This window comes from Patiria miniata, unplaced genomic scaffold, assembly GCF_015706575.1.
Source record: "Patiria miniata isolate m_02_andy unplaced genomic scaffold, ASM1570657v1 HiC_scaffold_10, whole genome shotgun sequence".
In the NCBI taxonomy this organism is placed as follows: Eukaryota; Metazoa; Echinodermata; class Asteroidea; order Valvatida; family Asterinidae; genus Patiria; species Patiria miniata.
Genome location: NW_024037048.1, coordinates 6,226,595 through 6,254,166, shown reverse-complemented (window position 1 = coordinate 6,254,166; position 27,572 = coordinate 6,226,595). Strand labels below are relative to the sequence as shown.

Here is a 27,572-nt window from a genome sequence, read left to right as displayed (position 1 = left end):
TCGATGGGGGCGCAGTTCAAAACCGACAATTATGAACACAAAGGGCCAATATATGGTGCTTTTCAGGGCGATACATGTGCGAAATTCTGAAAAAGGCACCCGAAACGGCCGATGCCACAAAAAAGGGCACCACTTCTTTTTTAAAAAGGGCACTTTTTCAGAAAAAAGGGCACTTCGTAAAAAAGGGGCACTCTTTACAAATTATTGGGGGGGGGGTAAGCCAGTTGAAAAAAGGGCATTTGAATGGAAAAAGGCAGTCTTTTCAAAATATTGGGGGGTAAATCCCCCCCCCCCCCCCCCCCCCCCCCCCCCCCCCCCCCCCCCCCCCCCCCCCCCCCCCCCCCCGCTGGCTACGCCTATGATGTTCCCCAATCTCTACATTCCCCAGTCCTAACCTTAACCCTAGCCCTAGCCCTAACCCTAACCCTAGGGACTGGGAAACAAAGTCATTGGGGAACATCGGATCGGGTGGATCCCAAAAGAGAAGCCCTGAAGATGAAGAACGACATCATAACCACCGGATGCAAAGAACGGTTATAATCGAACGTAGGCTACTCCGCCCAAACTGGAGAGCATCTGCAGGTTATCTCGCTCTGTGTAATATACACCATAAAATGTGCATTGTCTCTTCTACGATGGCGAAATCATACTGAGCATTGCACGATATTGCAACTCTGAAATATACGTATGTTGATGACATACTTGTTTGAAATATCAATGACTAACACCTGAGGACTCTCACTTCGAAACAGCACCAAAGGGGCACTTGTCATATCATCTGGATTACAAAGATAAGATGGGAGCTGCTCCCTTCTCAAGTTTTCGTTACCGCCGGGAGCAGCCGGGCGGTGATCGCTTCGAATCCACTAAACAAAATGCTATTTGTTTTAATCAACTTCCAAGTCCACATCCAAGTCCTCATGTACCTCCATCGCCAATTCTGAAGTTCTTTTCCGCTTCAATGGCGTTTCTACACGAGTCTGGTTTCTCGATTCGCTTTCAGCGGCTTTCGCTAGTTTCGCTTTGGTCTTCTGAACTTTCGACGATTTGTTCGCCGGTTTGTAAACTTTCTTCACGGTCCCCGGCTTGGTCCTGACGGCTGTCTGTCTCAAAAAACGCGGATCGATGTGCAGCTTTTGGATGTCCACCGAGATATTCGTGTAGAGTTCGTGGAGCTCCAGCACAGGCCGCTTGTACTGGAGGTTGCTCAAGCCGTCCCGCCCAGAGCGAGGTTTGAAGCTTCTTAGCAAGTTGAATCTGTCATTATACAATCAAGGAAAAAGAACGGAATGAGTGGTAAGACTCGTTATGAAGACTCGTTATTGGGGTAAAAATGTTGTGAAATTGTGCCCCACATCGACAACCGTCCCCAAACGTTTGAAAGTGGAACCGATGGTTTGTTTTATTCAAAATATTGTATGTAAGTAACATCAAAACAAGTTTGATGCTGATCGCCACATAAGACAAGAAATCCGATTCTGCGAATTCATTTCTAAATTTCTGATATTACCTTGCACCAAAACCGGGAACTATTCGTACAAAGTTGAAATTGAAATACAAAAATGTCGCCAACTGATGCCAAGTGGACTGTAATTACACACCTTTAAATAAAGCATCATCAATATGCCAACTTATAATGGATTAGAATTCAGTGTTGTAGTACTCGTACTCGTACTCGGTACTTGTACTCGAGTACTACTCGATACTTTTTTATTTTTTATAGTACTCGTACTCGTTCTCGTACTTGAATGTCAAAGTACTCGTACTCGAAATGACGGTGCTCGTACGAAATGACATGCTATTATATCCGACGCCGTTCGTATCGTGGCTTTGCCCACCACTTCTGATCCTCATACAATTAACCAAAGGTTCAAACAAGTTATCAACACAAAGTGACTTGAATCAGGAAGATTCCTGTGCAAGTACTTGTACATTACAACTTTAGTGTTTTTACTGTTTGACGTTCATCTTTTATTATTGCCGAGGTTAAATCGATCGTTTTTCACCTACATGTATTTACTTAATTTTTTTGGGACATTTTTAAATTCATTTGTCAGTTCTTTTTCCATTTCTACATGTTTGTTTTATTTTTGATTTTTCTTGCCTTGTTTTTTTTATTTGAATTACATTTTAAAGTGTTGCAGCTCATTCCATTATTTTCCTATTCATTGTTCTTTTTGTCTTTTAGATAGACAGCTTGCATGTATTTGGTGTGGGGTGGGGGGGGGTGGTGAGGGAGTGACTTAAAGAGGGAGGGCGATTGCAGAAGGGGATTTTTTTGTAGATGTTATTATAAAATAAAGTTTGTAATAATTTTTTTTTATCTCACTGTTTTTTTCTGAGCAAAATTTTATCATATAGTATTTATGCATTTATTTTATATATTTTCATTTCTATTCTATGTGTAATCTATTCAAGTTAGGATTGGCAGGCTTTCGAGTCAAAGGTTTCATTATACCTATGTCAGTCCTGGCCAACTTTGATAGGGTTGTTTTTTGTCTCTAATTTTAGTGTATTTCGGAATTGTATGTATGTTGTACTTTGTGCCTGTTGTTGACGGCCGAATAAATAATAATAATAATAATAACAAAGGGGATCAACCTTCTTTATAATATGACCACACTGACTAATCCTCTACTTTTGGATTAGCTCTTGTAATACACCCTGCGTAATTCCTTTTCACGGGAATGATACTGACCTTTCTTTGGCAGGTTTTGCTCTGAGGTGGTGGTGCTGGATGGCGTGATAATAACCGGGGAAACCAACCGGTCGGGAGACCGGCAGTTGAGCCGCTTTGCAGCGTTCCCACAGTTCATCGTCCTCGCCTCCCCAGCCCCAGTACACGTTGGGAAAGCCGTTAATACTGCGCATATTGTCCGTAGTTAAGCCAGACACGGCACCGAAGAAAGAGGCATATGGTAACCTAAATTAAAAACAAGAAGGGAGGTGCATGTGCTACGTCAGTAACATGTTGTAATACGTAATGCATAACCTGGGCCTCTTTTAGATGTATCCACATTCACCTAGTTCTGCAAAGAGACCTAGTTCTGCAAAGAGACTTTCGTCCTTCTTGCTACGTCACGGAACGAGTGGTAGTCTTAGTCCAAGATTGGGTTTTATTTTGTTCCCCTTTTACAGCCGGTCCGTGACAAGTGAGGTCGCTAAGGACAAGATGAATCAAATCCAGTCTTGATAATTTTGGCAGCGCTACCCAGGAATTCTGAGTATACCTCACGTACTCTGTATTCAAGCTAGTGCATGCGGCTGATGTATGCTCGGATTTTTTTTTGGGTAGCGCTGCCAAAGTTTCTAAGACTTGATTTGATCTAATGCACGAGCGTGACGAATGTTCGGAATTTCCTGGGTAGCGCTGCCAATGTTGCCACGACTGGATGTGATCTAAAGCACACGCATGAGGTATGTTCGTGATTTCCTGGTTAGCCTTGCCAAAGCTCCCAAGACTGGATGTGCTCTAATGCACACTCATAAGGAATGCTCAGAATTTCCTGGGTAGCGCTGCCAAAGTTTCTAAGACTGGATTTGGTCTAATGCATGAGCGTGAGAAATGCTCGGAATTTCCTGGGTAGCGCTGCCAATGTTGCCAAAACTGGATTTGATTCATCTTGCTGGTAGAGACCTCCATTGTCGCGGAAACTTAACTGCGTTTGTCAAGGGACTGGCTGCAAAATAGGAATACAATCCAGACTTGGACCAAGACTAAACGAATGATCGATACTTGGATCAGCCCTCCAGAAGTAAACAGCAAGTGGTGTACAGTGCATGTCATAGTGTCTACGTTCCTCTGTCTCCCTTTTCTACTTTGTTCAGAAACTACAAAACGGGTAATTTGTATGGGAAAACAGTATTTCTTAGCCCTATAAATAAAGAAGGCTAATTGCTACTTGGAGTTTAGCGCATGCGCAATCTAACTCCTGCGATCTTGGAACAGAGTAAGCTATAGGTGCGCACTGTCTCGAATACTTCTTGAAATTTCCTTATCGTCAACCAGACACTTATACTTGTTCTAATGGTTGGCCTACTAGAAAAGTGAAACCTTTGTGGCCATTTTGTGGTGCCTTAATTAAGATCGAGCCCAGATCAAATTCAAGGCCAATATGGGCCTCCACGACGGCCAAAGAGTGAGACAAAATTACTTGTATTTCCACTTGTCGACACCGCTGACGAAGTGCCTAGGCATGCCGCTACACCCGTAGTAATTGAAGTCACTGATCGGTATGTGGTCCACATCGTGGAAGATAAAACAGTCCCACTTGGAGAAATTGAGGGACTCGGCGAATCCAACATTCATGAGCATTGCTCGGTTGAACTCCAAGCGGTTATCCTGTCAACCAAAAATCCTAATAATAACACACGTTTATCACTTGATCATGAGGCCAATAAAAACATTCCAGAGATCATATCAGCTCCATGGAGAGTTTACAGGTGGAAGCTGCCCTATATCCAACACAACAACCATCTATGCCATCTATGCCATGCTACATGTACTAAGTTTGCGGTAACATCATATGGATATATCTTTTTGGCAAAGTAAGCCACAGAAACTTAATCTTTCACGGAAAGTTAGCCACTGAAATTATTCAATATATTATTCATTTAACTAATCTTGCACCCACTAAAATCCCATCGTATTGCATTGTATTGTGTTTGTAACATGTTTGTAGTCATTTTTTTTATTGAATGTGAGGCCCCAATGGAAACCAGTTTTGAACTGTTTGGGCATACCCTGGGTAAAGAAATGTAATAAATAAATGCTAGACGATCACTGGCATAGGAAACAAAATATTACAATGTGCTGGACGAGAAGGGGTTTATACCTGATGGACAACGAAGAAAGCAAACTCCAGCAACTGCCTCTGGAGCATAGGAGTCAAATACCGAAGCAGGATTGGCAGATGATATGACCGGTTGCGATACGGGATGATGATAGCAACCTGGAAAATATAACATTACTTTTATAACTATCTTGAGTGTACATTCATTTTGATATGTATCATTATTGACGCCTAAACCCTACTATGCACGGTGAGTAAAAAAAAACACCACGAAACCCAAATGGCAGGACCAATTTTAAAAATAAAAAACGAATTGTGCTTACATTATGCATGCGCCCTATTTCGAAACCACTGCTTATGTTGGTTTTCTTTTTGCAAACGATGTCATGTACGGCGGAGGCATTTCACATGGTGTTTGAAACCAGTCACATTTTCAATTTGAGCAAGGTTCCTACCATGTGGGTAATTCCATGAATTAAGATACCAAATTGTGACATTTTGACCCAAAATGGAAACAAAATATTGAAAGGGGATTCAATAATAATTTTTAGTCCAACTTAAAGATATTGACATTCTTCATTTTTACTCCAGAAAAACCAAAATACCATGTCAAAACCAATTCACGTTTTCACATGTAAAGGGGGCACCGAATTAATTTTCTGCTATGTTTTTGTGATAATTCATACTCAATGTGGTGTGTTTATTTTTAAAATTTATTTTTGTCTTACCCAGGAAAACAACTTGCTGATAGACTAGAAATAGCAATTCTGTGCATGAGTGCGAAAAGGACACCATTTTGGTGCTTCTATTTACACGTGAAACCTAGTAAATTGACCACAATTTCTCGTGTAAAAAGGGACACCAGAAAAGTGGGTCTTGTTTACACGTGAAACATTGTGGCGAACGCACTCTAATCATTCAGCCTAGTGCCAGCAGTATGTTCTTGCCGTAAAATAATAAAGGGCATGTTTTTCAAACGCATAGGGGCCTATGTGCACATAGTAGAATTTGATATAAGAATCCAAAAAGCACATTTCAATAGCTGCAAAGCAGTTTCAAAAATGACTTATATTAAACTTCGGTGTCCCTTTACACGTGAAACCGTGAACTATTTATAGGACACCCACACTGTAAGGAAATAAGTTACATGCATCATCCTTTGCTACAAGATATTTAGGTATATGGGTACCATAATTTGAGCAACTAAAATCGTTTGTATATTTCTCACGATTGGTAATGCTAGGAAAACAAATACCACAATGTAAAGAGGGACACCAAAATGTGTTGGTCTCTACATTTATGGAGTCACCCATGTACATGTATTCGGTGGGTACTTTTCGAGGTTATTGCAAATCCTACGTGTCTTTAAGGTTAAGATTTGAGGTCCAACACGACCGAACAGAGAACAACACTAGCGATTGGCATCAACACAGCACGTCTGAACAATAAATCGAAACCGAAATTTTGGGACCATTGTTTTAGTTACGTTCTGCATGCAGCACATTAAAAAATTTAGGACATGAAAGCCCAATTCATGAGCTTTCTTTAGTACAAGAATCATTTAAATCATTTATGTACTTTTTAAGTTACGGAGTTTTAAACACAACCGCCGTTTTAAGGTTCTGTCCACGGATCACAAAGAGTTCAGTGTTCTTTCAGCAAAACGAAAACAAATCACATAAGGATGTGTGTGAATTGTTTTCGTTTTGCTGAAAGAACGCACAAGTCCATAAGCTTTATTATTTGTTTTCATGTAGGACTTACCTTCCATCTCGGCAAGCACGTCGTTGGTTTCCAGAATCCACCAGGTATGTAGGAGTAGTTGCCCACCTCGATAGCTATTGGCGATAAACTCTCTGTGATGTGCTCCCACACAGACGCATTGTAACTTCGCGACTTTTTCAAAATGGTCTGCAATTTTCCGTTCCCTTCCATGACGAATCTGTCAACCTGGTCTTGTTGCCCCTTGAAGATGTGCTCTTCCGATTGATTCATCTTGATGTCACTTAAATCAAGTGTATTGTTTCGTACTTTTGTGGGGGAAAACAAGATCCTTTTTTTACAAAATGTAACGAAGACTTTCAAAACTAGAAAAAAATCTGTTAGACACAATTTCAATCAGACACAATTTCAATATCCCGACGCCTGGTTATTTTTTTTCCTATACATGGTGGTCCCCGCTTCCCTCATAAAAAAAACGGAATGGCATACTTTCACTACCCTGAGACTCAAACCACGTATACCACTGTATGGAGAATCTTTATAGAAGAAAAATGAAACCAAGGTCGCCCGATTCGGTCCAGTAGTTTTGTTCTACAGCATATTTTGTGAAGCAAGGTGGGGGTCATTTTTTTCCTGATGCATTACTAAACCGCGCCGGGGAATTTGACTTACATTGTAATTGATGGAGGGATTGAATATGTATAATACCCAAATGAAAGTGTGCTTCACAAAAAAGGTCCTGCAGCAAAAACTACTGGACCAAATCGGGATATTTTGGCATCATAATTCTTCTAAAAGGATTTTCTATCAATTGGTACAGGTGGTTTGAGACTCGAGGTATTGGAAGTATGCCGTTCCGTTGTTGTTTGGGACCTCCCTGTATAGTATGAAATTAGTTTATTTTCTAAAAACTATTCGGGAATTTGATAATGTTATCACAAATAAACAAATACCAAATGGAATCAGTCATAAATTGTAAAGAAATGAGTTGACTCGTGTAAACTCTGTTGTAAACTTTTACACAGCACTCTAGCAAATGCTTTCCAGTGAAAGCATTTGCTTCATTGTTTGATTCATACAAATGCAAGTAAATGCTTAAAAATGTGTAGTAAAAGCAATGCTAGTTTTTATACATACAACCCATTGTTTAGAATTTGAAATGACCACTTACTTAAGTTAGGAATATTCAGCTCTGGGCAAACTTTTCCAGGTGCTGCTCTTCTTATAAAGGATGAAGGTTCACCTTGATAAAACAAATCAAATCAATATCACCAGTATGTTATAGAAAGATGTGGATAAGCAGTGGCACCGACCGAGAAACAGTGACACACAGATGCAAACTGATACATACACAAAAGGTGTTTTTTTAATTTTTTTTTAACGTAGATTTACTGAGCAAGTTTAATAATCAGGGCATCACTACAGGGTGTCTCTCCAAAAACAAGAAACATTACGAAAACTGGAATTACAGGAAAACGTAATATCGTTGTCATATAAATTTGGCATTGCAAGATGCGCTGGGGCATAAACTTCAATATGATACCAATTGTAAGTCCATCCTTTTCCGGATGACTGAGCATTCATTGTTTATTAAGTAGTCCGAAATGCCCACTGCCGCATGTTAGAAGCTATAGAATCAATGAACAACATGAAAACTGAATTTCACATTTAACATAAAAAAACCAATAAACTTCCATCAGCCGGAACGAAAAATGAATCTTCACATGGCTTTTGACACTTTTAAAAAAAATGTAAAACCGCGTTTACCACGAAACGATATTAATTGGAAAGATCGTTAAAAAGCAGAATATGAACATTAACTCAACCATGCAGTACACTTTGGCTGTTTTTGTGTCATCACCGCAGGAAGAAATTTCGGGGTACCAATTTTGTTTTTGTTGGTCCTCCAAAATGTAACCATTTGAGAGGTTTTTTTTTTTACAATCCCAGTCACATATGTGTCTGGTCAACAAGTTGCCTCAAACGTGTGCGCTAGGATTGCCATGTGTGTATTAGCGTCGGACCAGATATCAAACAGTGCATGTTCCCTTATGTGGTGTCCATGTTCACAAATTTGCTCAAAATAGGCCCACGACGGCTTAATGTATACACTGCTGGGAATTTACTTAAGACTATTAAGGAAATCCCTCCCCTAAAGCACTCACAGTAATACAAAAGCTTTCAATAAATTCTTTCTTTATTAAATGTATAACATTGAAGACATTTTTCTAGAAAACTCTCAGTACTCAGAGCAACATTTGAAAATACAAGACGTACAGTATTTTGCGTGCCTTGTTTTGTAGCGAGGCACCGTGGGATGCATTGGAGCTCTCATAATGGAATTCCTGTTTCCGAAGAATTTTATTTTTTTTAACACTCTGAAACACCCTGGTTAAATTTGACTGCTAAACAGTCAAACGTGCAACCAGCTCACTGTCACAAGGCCATCACAATCGGGAAAATAATGACGCCAAGTGCGTTATATTGTCTCTTGATTTTGTTCATTGTAATGAGAACAAGAGATGAGTAAAATATCACTGAACAAAATAATGAAGCCATCTTTGCAAGATGTAGTTGACTTACATTATAATCTGAACCATGCAGTTCACCAACGTTTGAGCTATTACGGGTGTAGGCCAGTAAATAGGCCCAAACTTGTCTACGCGGGCCAAATCACGATTTGTTTACCCTCAATTTGTTTGCCATTACAGCATTTTGTGGACCATGAACTTGAAGGTTTGTAACAAATAAACAAAAATAAGAAGGGTGGAAGTCGTGATTATTGCATTTCTGTGAAATTTCGATGAAATTAGGGCGGAAAGTTGTTCATTTTGCAATTGAGCGTAGGCGTCATTTTTCAAAATGGCGATGGGCTTCATGACTATTTTTGGGGGTGGTCATCTTTGGATGGAATTTTCACCCCAAAGTCATGGAATTACCCCCAGAATATTGAGCAGAAAAGAAAGCAGATGAGTTTGATGGTTGTCTAAACACCTTGGAGAGTTGTGAGTATTTTCCCTGATCTTGAGAATCGGGGGTATTTATAACTGGTCTATGGCAGTTTATTTGCTGGTCTGCAACCATAACAGTGTCTGTAAACTTTAAGGCCCCTGTTATGTTGAGAAAACACACCCTGGCAGCTGAGCTGCTGAGCTACGCCGCGCTGAGCCTGATCGCCTGATTGTGAGATACAAGGCGCAACTTACACCCCTATTTTACTACTCGAAAATAGGCCACATACATATAACCAAGGTCTAATCGTGGAACCAAAATAAAAAAGGCCCCCGAGCCTCCCCCCTTGGGTGCGCCACTGTCAAAGTTAGGGAGTTCAAAATTTCTTTTGGCAAATCCGTAATTTGTCAAATCGAGGGCCTTTTTGATGTTATTTTACCGTTGTCTGCAAAATGTTGAAATCTGAGGACTTTTTTTTTGGCTTTTCAAATAGTTCGTTGCTAGTTTGTGGGCAAATGTTACTTTTCACACATCCCATCAATTGTTGCGCGTCGGATGTTTTGTACGCAAACTTGTCGGCAAATTTGGTCCGACGCCGCACCTATATTGGAAGTGTTCCAGCGACGCCCATACGAAGGGCTGGTTATAATTGCCAGGAAAATGTGCCGTTATTTTCTCCCCATTGCTAACATCGGTGAAAACAAGTTTGTAACAAATTCCCGTCCTGCAGTGTCAATTTTATTTGAGCTAAGCCATGTGAATACAATAAGCGCCTTAAAAGGTTAGGGTCGCTTCTAGCCCAACTTTGTGCTGCGTTTAATCGTGTAGTCCGTCGAAGTACAGTGTGGGCATAGAGAGTCGGAGTCCATAATCATATCCTTTTACAGGCTTGTGTCGCCTAAACATTCTACGGTACTTCCACGTGTACCCTAAACCGAATTCTCGGTACTGCGCCTATATGGCGTGTCAAACGTTGCAATATTCAATATTTTGCAATATATATGTTGGATGTTCAATATGTGTTTGTTATCTTTTACATTGTGCGATGTTCAATATAAGTGTGCGATGTTTTTCATTATTTGCGCGATGTTTAATATATCTGTGCGATGTTTTACAATATATGTGGGATGTTCATTATTATGTGTGCGATGTTTTACATTTATATGCGATTTTCAATTTATATGTGCGATGTTTTTGACGATATATATGTGCGATGATTTCAATATTATGTTCGATTTTTTGCATTAAATGTGCGATGTTTTTCGATACAATTGTGTGTGTTGTTTTACAATATATTTGCGATATTCTCAAATATGTGAGCAATGTTTTACACATATGTTTGACATTTCGAGCTTTTTGTAGACCGCGAAAGTCTGACTATTTTGCCTAAAGTCAGTGTATGAGACGTCAGGGGATCGCGTAAAGTGATTAGAGCCAGACCTAAACGGTAAAAACCGGAGTTGTGGGTAATTCTTTAAGCATACGCAATGCGTTCATCATTGTTTGGGCAGTACCCCCAGCTGCAACCTCGTCCCAAGGGTGTCGAGCAGTACGCACCTTTGGATCATTTGCATGTGCAAGATTTTTGAACACGTATGCAAATGAGGAACAGTCTGGCGCCTGGATATGCGTTACACATTAGCGTTTGTTTTTGTATGCGGTGTCTGGGGTAAAAACAGAGTCAATTCGTAGCAGCGCGAGCACGGCGTGAGTTACGAAAAAACGATTTTTGAAATCAAACTGTTACGATCTTATATCGAGACAACATGCAGTATCATATTTCATATTAACATGAGCAAATTGGAAAGGAAATTAGTATTTTCGAGAAGGCGTGGACGAAAAAAATGATCGCGAAAACACGTACTGCACGTTGTGAATAATAGCACCAAGTACACGATACAATTCCATTGATAGCAAATTGCGGTATCCAATCAGGATACAGGAAGAAAGTTTCCTATCCAGGGTTTACTATTGGAAACGCGGTTGGAAATAAAGTAAGTACTGGGGAAGAGGTTGCCCCAGCTGTGCCTGTACTACCCATAGTGTTATGTGCATCATCTATGCATTGAGGAGTGCATGACACATGGTCTGAGCTCCAAGGCCGATGTGCACCTGTCCCGTTTAATGATCCAGTTACCTGATAATTTGTTAGCATAAGCTGATGTAAAATTGGGCAAAATTAGATGTTTATGAAAAAAAATCAAATTGTAAGGGGTTAACCTTGTATTTTTTTTTAGCATAATCGGGAAAAATCAGATGTTCCGGAAAATTGCAGATTGTATGGGGTTAGATGTTTATGAAAAATTGTAAGGGGTGAACATCATGATTGCATATTTTAGCGAAATTGGGCAAAATCAGATGTTTCCGAAAAATTTCAGATGTAAGGGAATATCCTTGCTTTTTTAGTGAAATTTGGCAAAGTTAGATGTTTATGAAAAATTTCAAATTATAAGGGGTTAACCTTGCATTTTTTTAAAGCGAAATTGGGGAAAAAATCTGATGTTTCTGGAAAATTGCAGATTGTAAGGGGTTAACCTTGCATTTTTAATAAGATTGGGAAAAATTAGATGTTCATGAAAAAAATTCAAATTGTAAGGGGTTAACCTTGCATTTTGTTTTAGCAAAATAGGACACAATCAGATGATTCTGGAAAATTGCAGATTGTTAGGGCTTAACCCTGTATTTCTAGCAAATTGGACAAAAAGAAATGTTTATGAAAAATTTTAAATTGTAAGAGGTGTACCTTGTATATTTAGTAAAATTTGGCAAAATCAGATTTGTATGAAAAATCTAAAAAGGTAAGGGGTTAACCTTGCTTTTTTAGCAAAATTTGGAGCATATTTTACTAAAATTGGGCAAAATCAGATGCTTCTAAAAATTCCAGATGTAAAGTTTCCACAAAAACAGCTGTTGAAAAAGAGCCCAATGTTGAACTTTACTGAGTCTGAGGTCTATCGAGGGGACGATCCTTATTTCAACTCCCGGAGATTTGCTGACAGTCTCTATTTTTCTTTTTAAGAAAGTCGAAATAGCTGAAGAGGGAGGTGAGAATCTATGTGCCCAGATACAAAGAGTAGAAATCTACGCGTCTGCCTTTTGAAAATACACAATTGCGGTGTTCATTGTTGCGTAATGATCCGCCTAGCACACGACTGTTTTGCACATTAGGCTGTGTGATGCAGCTTCCTAACAAACCAAACACACTGGGCTCATTATATCGACTTGTTTTTACCCATTAAGGTAAAGCAAATGGACCCACCTGACACGTTTGCTCACCTATAAAGACAACTTTTCTCAGTTTAAGGAAAATTCTAAGGTAACGAAATGGCCGAGTGGTTACGACTCGTCGTCCACGGTTAGCGGGGTCCCGGGTTCGAATCCCGCTGGTGTCTTTTTGGTTTTTAACGTATGAGTTCAATTATTCACTATAAGAGATTTAATTTCCCGTCGTAAATCACCAACAGTACCTTAGCTTAATCGGTAAGCACTGCTGCTGGTACTGTCCGCGAGTTCCAGGTTGGCGCCTTCGTACAGGTTCAGGGCATTTGGTCCACTCGGAGGATCAGGGTTTAGGGGCCGCCCTGTTCCTCCCTTAGCTCTTTGCTTTTACATGGTGCCTGGCCCTCCGGGGTTATATGGATGGATAGGGAAGGAAGTGTGTATTGGTCGGGGACGCCGAGACCCCGGAAGAGAACTAAGGGATCGGCTGGGGCATTGTTATGGCTCAGACCGATCCCTGAAAGCTTGACTAGCACATAACTTTTTGATTTTTTTTACCCTCTATCTTTTATACTTTGGTTTAGTTTGATATCTACAGCTGCTCGGCAGGTCTACGGGTAGTATCAAAATTGAAACAAAGGTGTATGTCATAAATCAATGAATATTTCATAACTGACTATAATCAAAACGGAGTTTCGTTTGATCAATTTGACTATCATTATATAATGACGCGATTGCCAATTGACGTAAGAAAAGCCATAAATTATACCGGAAAAGAATAAAGATGTACATTGTAATATAAATATTATTTATACATCTTTCAAATAACGTGTCTTTAATTGTGAGCATTCCAAACAATACAGTAATTCGCAATAGTAATAGAATGGTATATGATAGCACGATCAATGCGTCTCTATTAAATTTTAAAAAAATATAATTTAGGCCCCTATGTGTGAAATATTCTTTGATGGACTATGAGCATTCCATACGAATGAGTTAATTCGCAAAATATAGCAACAACAAAAGAGAAAGGAAAAAAGAGAAAATTCCTTTACCCTAAAAACTGGAAAAATAATTTGTTTTAAAAAAGTCAAATGGGACACTTCGTGTATTGATTTAACAGTTTGCAAGGGGTTAGTTAACCTTACATTTTAGCAAAATTGGGAAAAATCAGAATTTTCTGGAAAATTGCAACTTGTAAGGGGTTAACCTTGCATTTTTAGTAAAATTTGGATGTTTATGAAACATTTCAAATTGTAAGGGGTGAACCTTGCATTTTTTAGCAAAATAGGGCAAAATCAGGTCTTTATGGAAAATTTCAGATTGTAAGGGGTTAACTTTGCAGTTTTAGCAAAATTTGGCAAAATAAGATTTGTATGAAAAATCAAAAATTGTAAGGGGTTAACCTTGCCAAATTAGGGCAAAATCAGATGTTTCTGAAAAATTGCAGATTGAAAGGGGTTAACCTTGCTTTTTTTAAGCGAAATTGGTAAAAATCAGATGTTTCTGGAAAATTGAAGATTGTAAGGGGTTAACTTGGCATTTTTAGCATAACTGGGCAATATCAGATTTATATAAAAAATCTCAAATTGTAATGGGTGAACCTTGTATTTTTAGCGAAATTGGGCAAAATCAGATCTTTCTGGAAAATTTCAGATTGTAAGGGGTTAACCTTGCTTTTGTAGTAAAATTTGGCAAAATAAGATGTGAATGAAAAATTTCAAATTGTAAGGTGTTAACCTTGCTTTTTTAGTAAAATTGGGAAAATTTAGATGTTTATGAAAAATCTCAAATTGTAAGGGGTGAACCTTGCATTTTTTAGCAAAATAGGGCAAAATCAGGTGTTTTTGAAAAATGTCAGATTGTAAGGGGTTCACCTTGCCTTTTTAGCAAAATTGGGAAAAATCAGGTTTGTATGAAAAATCAAAAATTGTAAGAGGTGAACCTTTGCCCAATTAGTGCAAAATCAGATGTTTCTGGAAAATTGCAGATTGAAAGGGTTAACCTGGCATTTTTAGCAAAATTGGGAAAAATCAGATGTTTCTGGAAAATCTCAAATTGTAAGGGGTGAACCTTGTATTTTTAGCGAAATTGGGAAAAATCAGATCTTTCTGGAAAATTTCAGATTGTAAGGGGTTAATCTTGCTTTTTTAGTAAAATTGGGCAAATTTAAATGTTTTATGAAACATTTCAAATTGTCAGTGGTTAATCTTGCATGTTTTAGCAAAATAGGGCAAAATCAGGTGTTTATGGAAAATTTCAGATTGTAAGGGGTTAACTTTGCAGTTTTAGCAAAATTTGGCAAAATAAGATGTGAATGAAAAATTTCAAATTGTAAGGTGTTAATCTTGCTTTTTTAGTAAAATTGGGCAAATTTAATGTTTTATGAAACATTTCAAATTGTCAGTGGTTAATCTTGCATTTTTTTAGCAAAATAGGGCAAAATCAGGTGTTTATGGAAAATTTCAGATTGTAAGGGGTTAACTTTGCAGTTTTAGCAAAATTTGGCAAAATAAGATGTGAATGAAAAATTTCAAATTGTAAGGGGTTAACGTTGCCAAGTTAGGGCAAAATCAGATTGATATGAACAATCTCAAATTGTTAGGGGTGAACCTTGTATTTTTAGCAAAATTGGGGAGAATCAGATCTTTCTGGAAAATTTCAGATTGTAAGGGGTTAACCTTGCTTTTTTAGTGATATTTGGCAAAATAAGATGTGAATGAAAAATTTCAAATTGTAAAGGGTTGCTTTTTAGTAAAATTGGGCAAATTTAAATGTTTATGAAAAATCTCAAATTGTAAGGGGTGAACCTTGTATTTTTTTTTGCAAAATAGGGCAAAATCAGGTGTTTATGAAAAATGTCAGATTGTAAGGGGTTCACTTTGCATTTTAAGCAAAATTGGGGAAAATCTGATTTGTATAAAAAATCAAAATTGTAAGAGGTTAACCTTTGCCCAATTAAGGCAAAATCAGATGTTTCTGGAAAATTGCAGATTCAAAGAGGTTAACCTAGCATTTTTAGCAAAACTGGGCAATATCAGATTTTTATGAAAAATCTCAAATTCTAAGGGCTGAGCCTTGCATATATTAACAAAATTGGGCAAAATCAGATGTTTCTGAAAAAATTCCGATGTAAGGAATTAACCTTACTTTTATCTTTAGTGAAATTTGGTAAAAATTAGATGTTTATGAAAAATTTTAAATTGTAAGGGGTTAAGATTGCATTTTTTTAAGCAAAATTAGGCAAAATCAGATGTTTATGGAAAATTGTAAGGGTTTACCTTACATTTTAGGCAAAATCAGATGTTTCTTGAAAATTTCAGATGTAAGGGATTATCCTTGCTTTTTTAGTGAAATTTGGCAAAGTTAGATGTTGATGAAAAATCTCAAATTGTAAGGGGTGAACCTTGTATTTTTAGCGAAATTTTGCAAAATCAGATCTTTCTGGAAAATTTCAGATTGTAAGGGGTTAACCTTGCTTTTTTAGTGATATTTGGCAAAATAAGATGTGAATGAAAAATTTCAAATTGTAAGGGGTGAACCTCGCATTTTCAATAGAAAGACGCGTAGATTTCTACTCTTTGTATCTGGGCACATATAGATTCTCACCTCCCTCTTCAGCTATTTCGACTTTCTTAAAATGAAAAATAGAGACTGTCAGCGAATCTCCGGGAGTTGAAATAAGGATCGTCCCCTCGATAGGCCTCAGACTCAGTACAGTTCAACATTGGGCTCTTTTTCAACAGCTTTTTTTGCGGAAACTTTACATCTGGATTTTTGTAGAAGCAGGCTGATTTTGCCCAATTTTAGTAAAATATGCTCCAAATTTTGCTAAAAAAGCAAGGTTAACTCCTTACCATTTTAGATTTTTCATACAAATCTGATTTTGCCAAATTTTACTAAATATACAAGGTACACCTCTTACAATATAAAATTTTTCATAAACATTTCGTTTTGCCCAATTTTGCTAGAAATACAAGGTTAAGCCTTAACAATCTGCAATTTTCCAGAATCATCTGATTGTGTGCTATTTTGCTAAAAAAAAATGCAAGGTTAACCCCTTACAATTTGAATTTTTTTCATGAACATCTAATTTTTCCCATCTTATTCAAAAAGCAAGGTTAACCCCTTACAATCTGCAATTTTCCAGAAACATTTGATTTTTTTCCATTTTCGCTTTATAAAAATGCGAGGTTAACCTCTTTCAATTTGAAATTTTTCATAAACATCTAACTTTGCAAAATTTCACTAAAAAAACAAGTTTAATCCCTTACATCTGAAATTTTTCGGAAACATCCGATTTTGCCCAATTTCGCTAAAATATGCAATGTTCACACTTACAATTTGAAATGTTTCATAAACATCTAACCCCATACAATCTGTAATTTTCCAGAAACATCTGATTTTTCCCGATTTTGCTAAAAATGCAAGGTTAACCCCTTACAATTTGATCTAATTTTGCCCAATTTTACAACTGGAATTTTTCAGAAGCATCTGATTTTGCCCAATTTTAGTAAAATATGCACCATATTTTGCTAAGGTTAATCCCTTACAATTTTAGATTTTTCATACAAATCTGATTTTGACAAATTTTGCTAAATATAGAAGGTTCACCCTCACAATCTGCAATTTTCCAGAAACATCTGATTGTCCCCTATTTTGCAAAAAAGGAAAATGCAAGGTTAACCCCTTACAATGTGATTTTTTTCATAAACATCTAATTTTTCCCAATCTTACTCAAAAAGAAAGTTAACCCCTTACAGTCTGCAATGTTCCAGAAACATCAGATTTTTTTCCAAATTTCGCTTAAAAAATGCAAGGTTTTTAATCCCTTATCATTTGAAATTTTTCATAAACATCTAACTTTGCCAAATTTCACTAAAAAAGCAAGGATAATCCCTTACATCTAAAAATTGTCCAGAAACATCTGATTTTGCCCTATTTTGCTAAAACAAATGCAATCTTAACCCTTACAATTTTAAATTTTTCATAAACATCTAATTTTTACCAAATTTCACTAAAGAAAAAAGTAAGGTTAATTCCTTAAATCGGAATTTTGCCCAATTTTGCTAATATATGCAAGGTTCACCCCTTACAATTTTTCATAAAAATCTCATTTTGCCCAATTTTGCTTAAAATGCAAATTTAACCCCTTTCCATCTGAAATTTTCCAGAAACATCTGATTTTGCCCTAATTTGGCAAAGGTTAACCCCTTACAATGTTTTGATTTTTCATACAAATCTGATTTTTCCAATTTTGATAAAAATGCAGAGTGAACCTTTACAATCTGAAATTTTTCATGAACACCTGGTTTTGCCGTATTTTGCTAAAAAAAAAAGGTTAACCCCCTTACATCTGAAAGTTTTCGGAAACATCCGATTTTGCCCAATTTTGCTAAAAATGCAAGGTTCACCCCTTACAATTTGAGATTTTTCATAAAAATCTGATATTGCCCAGTTTTGCTAAAAATGCCAGGTTAACCCCTTTCAATCTGCCATTTTCCTGAAACATCTGATTTTGCCCTAATTGGGCAAAGATTAACCTCTTACAATTTTTGATTTTTAATTCAAATCTGATTTTTCCCAATGTTGCTAAAATGCAAGGTGAACCCCTCACAATCTGACATTTTTCATTCACATCTTATTTTGCCAAATATTACTAAAAAAGCAAGGTTAACCCCTTACAATTTGAAATTTTCCAGAAAGATCTGATTTTGCCCAATTTCGCTAAAAATACAAGGTTCACCCCTTACAATTTGAGATTTTTCATAAACATTTAAATTTGCCCAATTCTACTAAAAAAGCAAGGTTAACCCCTTACAATTTGAAATGTTTCATTCACATCTTATTTTGCCAAATATCACTAAAAAAGCAAGGTTAATCCCTTACAATCTGAAATTTTCCAGAAAGATCTGATTTTGCCCAATTTCGCTAAAAATGCAAGGTTCACCCCTTACAATTTGAGATTTTTCATAAAAATCTGATACATGTATTGCCCAGTTTTGCTAAAAATGCCAGGTTAACCCCTTTCAATCTGCAATTTTCCTGAAACATCTAATTTTGCCCTAATTGGGCAAAGATTAACCTCTTACAATTTGAGATTTTTCATACAAATCTGATTTTTCCCAATGTTGCTCAAAATGCAAGGTGAACCCCTCACAATTTGAAATTTTTCATTTACATCTTATTTTGCCAAATATCACTAAAAAAGCAAGGTTAACCCCTTACAATCTGAAATTTTCCAGAAAGATCTGATTTTGCCCAATTTCGCTAAAAATGCAAGGTTCACCCCTTACAATTTGAGATTTTTCATAAAATCTGATATTGCCCAGTTTTGCTAAAAATGCCAGATTAACCCCTTTCAATCAGCAATTTTCCTGAAACATCTGATTTTGCCCTAATTGGGCAAAGGTTAACCTCTTACAATTTTTGATTTTTCATAAAAATCTGATTTTTCCCAATGTTGCTCAAAATGCAAGGTGAACCCCTTACAATCTGACATTTTTCATACACATCTTATTTTGCCAAATATCACTAAAAAAGCAAGGTTAACCCCTTACAATCTGAAATTTTTTAGAAAGATCTAATTTTGCCCAATTTCGCTAAAAAAGCAAGGTTCACCCCTAACAATTTGAGATTTTTCATAAAAATCTGATATTGCCCAGTTTTGCTAAAAATGCCTGGTTAACCCCTTTCAATCTGCAATTTTCCTAAAACATCTGATTTTGCCCAATTTCGCTAAAAATACAAGGTTCACCTCTTACAATTTGAGATTTTTCAGAAACATTTAAATTTGCCCAATTTTACTATAAAAGCAAGGTTAACCCCTTACAAATCGAAATTTTTCATTCACATTTTATTTTGCCAAATATCACTAAAAAATCAAGGTTAACCCCTTACAATCTGAAATTTTCCAGAAACACCTGATTTTGCCCAATTTCGCTAATAATACAAGGTTCAACCCTTACAATTTTAAATTTTTCATAAACATCTAATTTTTACCAAATTATACTAAAGAAAAAAGTAAGGTTAATTCTTACATCGGAATTTTTTTCAAAAACATCTGATTTTGCCCAATTTTGCTAATATATGCAAGGTTCACCCCTTACAATTTGAGATTTTTCATAAAAATCTCATTTTGCCCAAGTTTGCTTAAAATCCAAGGTTAACCCCTTTCAATCTGCAATTTTCCAGAAACATCTGATTTTGCCCTAATTTGGCAAAGGTTAAGCCCTTAATACAATGTTTGATTTTTCATACAAATCTGATTTTTCCCAATTTTGCTAAAAATGCAAGGTGAACCCTTTACAATCTGAAATTTTTCATGAACACCTGGTTTTGCCGTATTTTGCTAAAAAATGCAAGGTTAACCCCTAATAATTTGAAATTTTTCATGCACATTAAAATTTGCCCAATTTTACTAAAAAAGGAAGGTTAACCCCTTACAATTCGAAATTGTTCATTAACATCTGATTTTGCCAAATATCACTAAAAAAGCAAGGTTAACCCCTTACAATCTGAAATTTTCCAGAAAGATCTGATTTTGCCCAATTTCGCTAAAAATGCAAGGTTCACCTCTTACAATCTGAAATTTTCCAGAAAGATCTAATTTTGCCCAATTTCGCTAAAAAAGCAAGGTTCACCCCTAACAATTTGAGATTTTTCATAAAAATCTGATATTGCCCAGTTTTGCTAAAAATGCCTGGTTAACCCCTTTCAATCTGCAATTTTCCTGAAACATCTGATTTTGCCCAATTTCGCTAAAAATACAAGGTTCACCTCTTACAATTTGAGATTTTTCAGAAACATTTAAATTTGCCCAATTTTACTATAAAAGCAAGGTTAACCCCTTACAAATCGAAATTTTTCATTCACATTTTATTTTGCCAAATATCACTAAAAAATCAAGGTTAACCCCTTACAATCTGAAATTTTCCAGAAACACCTGATTTTGCCCAATTTCGCTAATAATACAAGGTTCAACCCTTACAATTTTAAATTTTTCATAAACATCTAATTTTTACCAAATTATACTAAAGAAAAAAGTAAGGTTAATTCTTACATCGGAATTTTTTTCAAAAACATCTGATTTTGCCCAATTTTGCTAATATATGCAAGGTTCACCCCTTACAATTTGAGATTTTTCATAAAAATCTCATTTTGCCCAAGTTTGCTTAAAATCCAAGGTTAACCCCTTTCAATCTGCAATTTTCTAGAAACATCTGATTTTGCCCTAATTTGGCAAAGGTTAAGCCCTTAATACAATTTTCATACAAATCTGATTTTTCCCAATTTTGCTAAAAATGCAAGGTGAACCCTTTACAATCTGAAATTTTTCATGAACACCTGGTTTTGCCGTATTTTGCTAAAAAATGCAAGGTTAACCCCTAATAATTTGAAATTTTTCATGCACATTAAAATTTGCCCAATTTTACTAAAAAGGAAGGTTAACCCCTTACAATTCGAAATTGTTCAGAAACATCTTATTTTGCCAAATATCACTAAAAATGCAAGGTTAACCCCTTACAATCTGAAATTTTCCAGAAAGATCTGATTTTGCCCAATTTCGCTAAAAATGCAAGGTTCACCTCTTACAATCTGAAACTTTCCAGAAAGATTTAATTTTGCCCAATTTCGCTAAAAATGCAAGGTTCACCCCTTACAATTTGAGATTTTTCATAAAAATCTGATATTGCCCAGTTTTGCTAAAAATGCCTGGTTAACCCCTTTCAATCTGCAATTTTCCTGAAACATCTGATTTTGCCCAATTTCGCTAAAATACAAGGTTCACCTCTTACAATTTGAGATTTTTCAGAAACATTTAAATTTGCCCAATTTTACTATAAAAGCAAGGTTAACCCCTTACAAATCGAAATTTTTCATTCACATTTTATTTTGCCAAATATCACTAAAAAATCAAGGTTAACCCCTTACAATCTGAAATTTTCCAGAAACACCTGATTTTGCCCAATTTCGCTAATAATACAAGGTTCAACCCTTACAATTTTAAATTTTTCATAAACATCTAATTTTTACCAAATTATACTAAAGAAAAAAGTAAGGTTAATTCTTACATCGGAATTTTTTTCAAAAACATCTGATTTTGCCCAATTTTGCTAATATATGCAAGGTTCACCCCTTACAATTTGAGATTTTTCATAAAAATCTCATTTTGCCCAAGTTTGCTTAAAATCCAAGGTTAACCCCTTTCAATCTGCAATTTTCCAGAAACATCTGATTTTGCCCTAATTTGGCAAAGGTTAAGCCCTTAATACAATGTTTGATTTTTCATACAAATCTGATTTTTCCCAATTTTGCTAAAAATGCAAGGTGAACCCTTTACAATCTGAAATTTTTCATGAACACCTGGTTTTGCCGTATTTTGCTAAAAAATGCAAGGTTAACCCCTAACAATTTGAAATTTTTCATGCACATTAAAATTTGCCCAATTTTACTAAAAAAGCAAGGTTAACCCCTTACATCTGAAATTGTTCAGAAACATCTGATTTTGCCCAATTTTGCTAAAAATGCAAGGTTCACCCCTTACAATTTGAGATTGTTCATAAAAATCTGATATTGCCCAATTTTGATAAAAATGCCAGGTTAACCCCTTTCAATCTGCAAATTTCCAGAAACATCTGATTTTGCCCTAATTGAGCAAAGGTTCATCTCTTACAATTTTTGATTTTTCATACAAACCTGGTTTTTCCCAATTTTGCTAAAATGCAAGGTGAACCCCTTACAATCTGATATTTTTCAAAAACACCTGATTTTGCCCTATTTTGCTAAAAAATGCAAGGTTCACCCCTTACAATCTGAGATTTTTCATAAACATCTAAATTTGCCCAATTTTACTAAAAAAGCAAGGTTAACACCTTACAATTTGAAATTTTTCATTCACATCTTATTTTGCCAAATTTTACTACAAAAGCAAGGTTAACCCCTTACAATCTGAAATTTTCCAGAAAGATCAGATTTTGCCCAATTTCGCTAAAAAATGCAAGGTTCGCACCTTACAATTTGAAATGTTTCATAAGCATCTAAATTTTACTAAAAATGCAAGTTAAATGCTGTTAAATCAATACACGAAGTGTCCAATTTGACTTTTTTAAAACAAATTATTTTGCCAGTTTTTTAGGGTAAAGGAATTTTCTCTTTTTCCTTTCTCTTTTGTTGTTATATTTCACACATAGGGGCCTGAATTATATTTTTTTAAATTTAATAGAGACGCATTGATCGTGCTATCATATACCATTCTATTACTATTGCGAATTACTGTATTGTTTGGAATGCTCACAATTAAAGACACGTTATTTGAAAGATGTATAAATAATATTTATATTACAATGTACATCTTTATTCTTTTCCGGTATAATTTATGGCGTTTCTTACGTCAATTGGCAATCGCGTCATTATATAATGATAGTCAAATTGATCAAACGAAACTCCGTTTTGATTATAGTCAGTTATGAAATATTCATTGATTTATGACATACACCTTTGTTTCAATTTTGTTACTACCCGTAGACCTGCCGAGCAGCTGTAGATATCAAACTAAACCAAAGTATAAAAGATAGAGGGTAAAAAAAAATCAAAAAGTTATGTGCTAGTCAAGCTTTCAGGGATCGGTCTGAGCCATAACAATGCCCCAGCCGATCCCTTAGTTCTCTTCCGGGGTCTCGGCGTCCCCGACCAATACACACTTCCTTTCCTATCCATCCATATAACCCCGGAGGGCCAGGCACCATGTAAAAGCAAATAGCTAAGGGAGGAACAGGGCGGCCCCTAAGCCCTGATCCTCCGAGTGGACCAAATGCCCTGAACCTGTACGAAGGCGCCAACCTGGAAGTCGCGGACAGTACCAGCAGCAGTGCTTACCGATTAAGCTAAGGTACTGTTGGTGATTTACGACGGGAAATTAAATCTCTTATAGTGAATATTGAACTCATACGTTAAAAACCAAAAAGACATCAGCGGGATTCGAACCCGGGACCCTGCTAACCGTGAACGACGAATCGTAACCACTCGGCCATTTCGTTACCTTAGAATTTTCCTTAAACAGAGAAAAGTTGTCTTTATAGGAGAGAAAACGCGCCAGGAAGATTACTGGGTCCATTTGCTTTACCTTAATGGGTAAAAACAAGTCGATATAATGAGCCCAGTGTGTTTGGTTTGTTAGGAAGCTGCATAACACAGCCTAATGTGCAAAACAGTCGTGTGCTAGGCGGATCATTACGCAACAATGAACACCGCAATTGTGTATTTTCAAAAGGCAGACGCTTAGATTTCTACTCTTTGTATCTGGGCACATATAGATTCTCACCTCCCTCTTCAGCTATTTCGACTTTCTTAAAAAGAAAAATAGAGACTGTCAGCGAATCTCCGGGAGTTGAAATAAGGATCGTCCCCTCGATTGACCTCAGACACAGTAAAGTTCAACATTGGGCTCTTTTTCAACAGCTGTTTTTTTGGAAACTTTACATCTGGATTTTTTAGAAGCATCTGATTTTGCCCAATTTTAGTAAAATATGCTCCAAATTTTGCTTAAAAAGCAAAGTTAACCCCTTACCATTTTAGATTTTTCATACAAATCTGATTTTGCCAAATTTTACTAAATATACAAGGTACACCTCTTACAATTTAAAATTTTTTATAAACATTTCTTTTTGCCCAATTTTGCTAGAAATACAAGGTTAAGCCCTAACAATCTCCAATTTTCCAGAATCATCTGATTGTGTGCTATTTTGCAAAAAAAAAAAAGGTTACCCCTTACAATTTGAATTTTTTTCATGAACATCTAATTTTTCCCAATCTTATTCAAAAAGCAAGGTTAACCCCTTAATCTGCAATTTTCCAGAAAAATTTGATTTTTTCCCATTTTCGCTTTAAAAAAATGCGAGGTTAACCCCTTTCAATTTGAAAGTTTTCGTAACATCTGATTATGCCCAATTTCGCTAAAATATGCAATGTTCACCCCTTACAATTTGAAATGGTTCATAAACATCTAACCCATACAATCTGCAATTTTCCAGAAACATTTGATTTTTCCCGATTTTGCTAAAACAATGCAAGGTTAACCCTTTACAATTTGATTTTTTTTTCATAAACATCTAACTTTGCCCAATTTTACATTTAGCTAATGCTAACAAATTATCAGGTAACTGGATCATTAAACGGGACAGGTGCACATCGGCCTTGGAGCTCAGACCATGTGTCATGCATTCCTCAATGCATAGATGATGCACATAACACTATGGGTAGTACAGGCACAGCTGGGGGTACTGCCCAAACAATGATGAACGCATTGCGTATGCTTAAAGAATTACCCACAATTCCGGTTTTTACCGTTTAGGTCTGGCTCTAATCACTTTACGCGATCCCCTGACGTCTCATACACTGACTTTAGGCAAAATAGTCAGACTTTCGCGGTCTAGTAACCAGACTTTGACTCTTAACGAAACATCGAATGAAAAGGGAAACATTAAATGCATATTGCAATAGATCGAATGCAAACATACCGATGAAACATCGAATACAAATAGCTCGAAATGTCAAACATAAAATATTATGTGTAAAACATTGCTCACATATTTGAGAATATCGCAAATATATTGTAAAACAACACACACAATTGTATCGAAAAACATCGCACATTTAATGCAAAAAAATCGAACATGATAATATTGAAAACATCGCACATATATATCGTCAAAAACATCGCACATATAAATTGAAAATCGCATATAAATGTAAAACATCGCACACATATATTGAACATCGCACATATATTGTAAAACATCGCACAAATATATTAAACATCGCGCAAATAATGAAAAACATCGCACACTTATATTGAACATCGCACAATGTAAAAGATAACAAGCACATATTGAACATCCAACATATATATTGCAAAATATTGAATATTGCAACGTTTGACACGCCATACGCCTATAGTTGTTCTGTTTCCTTTCAAAAGAGCGCCCCAGCTTTGCCCGCTATCGCCCCAGGCCATACTCCCCTTTGCTTTTTATAAACGCATGCAGGAAAGAAACTGTCACAATGCTGCAGACATGTTTAATGTGGGTTAGCGCTAGTCCTTGCATCGTTACGAACAGATATTTCATTGGTTAGTGGCTTTTTAATTGGGTGTGTGGGTGGGGGGCATCCTTCTAGCGGCCTTGGGTTGCAGTATAATACACGTATGAATTATGAGTGTGCAGTAAATGAGTGAACTTGCAATCCCGTCACGAACAACTGTTAAACTTTCTCCACTGAAATTACTAAAGTATTGATCGATCCCATTAGAAAAAAAATGCATTGTTGAGAAATACCGTGCCTGTTGATGCGTATTCGTAGTCCTACCATTACAGTGCACCGTGACATGTCACGGTTTGTTAACTTTTATCACTGGTGCACTTTGCTAGCCAGCAAGCCTGAAACTAGCGTGCAGGACACCATGCTAAGCAAAGTCAGGCCATACTTCACTCACTCGTAAGCCGACAAAATCTTCCAAAAATCCCCATCGGGCCAACCGCAAAAGTGTCGTCACGAGTGCTTTCACCATACAAGTTTAAGGTCTCTAATCAAATTCAAAAGCAATTTTTTTTCCCATCATTTCCCGCCAGGTATTGATTGATTCCAATTAGCCAAATTAGTTAAGAGCAAAATTTGGTGCATGTTTTACAGGCAGTGAGATTAATTTAATTGTATGGTAGCATGACATAGGATAGAATGTATAGACCCATCACTGGAAATCAAGACAATAGGAACATCAGTTTTATTAACTTTTGTTAGACTTTTTAGTTGTGATGTACACACACTGTAAAACATGTTGGGTAAAACACTATTGGGGAATGTAATTTTACCCAACATCGGTTTGAAATTACCTCATTGTGGGTTGATTTGGGTAAAAATTGCCCAACCATTGGGAAAAATTTGTCCAAGAGTTTAACCTGTTGATATTTTAACCAACACTGGTCTACATATCAACCTGTATTGCCCAACGTGTTTACGGTGCATGTACCACATAAGAGGGAGACTGGTTGCTTCAAGAACCTGTCTCTCTTCCTTGTTGTGTATGCTTATATAACTATAGTTTTAGGACATCACGTTCTCTGACTAGTGTGCCAATCAAGTGTGGTTTGCTTCTCAGTGGTTCGAGACGATACCCCCTCGAAAGCTTTATTGAGAGAAACTTACCGAGTACTATTTGCCTTTTCACTGTCGCATGTTGGTTCAAAAATGACCCAAAGAAAACCAGGGAGACACTCGAGAAGCCAATCAAGGTAAACAGCATCGCAGGAAGACTGCCCCGACGAAAGACGGACATCTTCCGGGTTGTCGTCGGCAGTGTTGAGCGATGCCTCTTATTGGTTGGTAGTTGGGTACTTAGCATGTTGAAGAACGAGATCGGAACAGCTAGGACGGTGATTCAAGGAGGCCAGACCTAGCTAGATGGGGCCGTGTGTGACTGTTCATTTCATAGTGTTGACAGCTGATCAGCTAGCGATTCTGAAAATACTAGCTCGACTCTGGGTGGCTAATAAGCTCTCAGTCAGTGACATCATGTACAACACAGTTATTTCTAAGATCGTTGGGCCTCGTTTAACCATGGAGGAATATTCACACGATAAATACATACGCTATCGATTCACGAATTACAGATCTATATCCCACTTGAACCAAAAAAGGAAGTGAAGTTGTCACTGCCATACTTAGTGCCAGGCATGATAACCAGTAATGCACGTACATGTATTTATTTGCGACGACTCATGCTTCAGTGGGCAGGGTCTAATAACAATACCTGTATGGACGTGGTCACGTTGGCATTGACTGCACAGGCCTACAGTGATTTTGTATTGCTCCCTTTGATATTCCAATTCC

At 36.7% G+C, this 27,572-nt stretch overlaps 1 protein-coding gene across 1 annotated transcript; it reads right to left on the bottom strand.

Annotated features, from left to right (window-relative positions):
* Positions 1 to 335: 335 nt before the first annotated feature.
* On the bottom strand, positions 336 to 27,449 carry LOC119736373. Its single transcript, XM_038210390.1, has 7 exons — positions 26,889 to 27,449; positions 7,687 to 7,758; positions 6,558 to 6,823; positions 4,836 to 4,952; positions 4,155 to 4,342; positions 2,699 to 2,923; positions 336 to 1,257 (listed from the first exon to the last, which is right to left on the bottom strand). Exons 1-7 carry the CDS (start codon positions 27,082 to 27,084, stop codon positions 888 to 890), a joined length of 1,434 nt encoding a protein of 477 aa, XP_038066318.1. The 5' UTR covers positions 27,085 to 27,449; the 3' UTR covers positions 336 to 887.
* Between the last annotated feature and the right edge of the window lie 123 nt (positions 27,450 to 27,572).

Excerpts from the sequence above, each read along its gene's own strand:
- LOC119736373 (XM_038210390.1), bottom strand. The coding sequence starts at position 27,084 with ATGCTAAGTACCCAACTACCAACCAATAAGAGGCATCGCTCAACACTG. Across the intron at positions 6,824-7,686 it reads GCTGAATATTCCTAACTTAA|TACGAAACAATACACTTGAT; the intron begins GTAAGTGGTCAT and ends CCCCCACAAAAG. Across the intron at positions 2,924-4,154 it reads GTCGACAAGTGGAAATACAA|GTTACCATATGCCTCTTTCT; the intron begins GTAATTTTGTCT and ends TTTTTAATTTAG.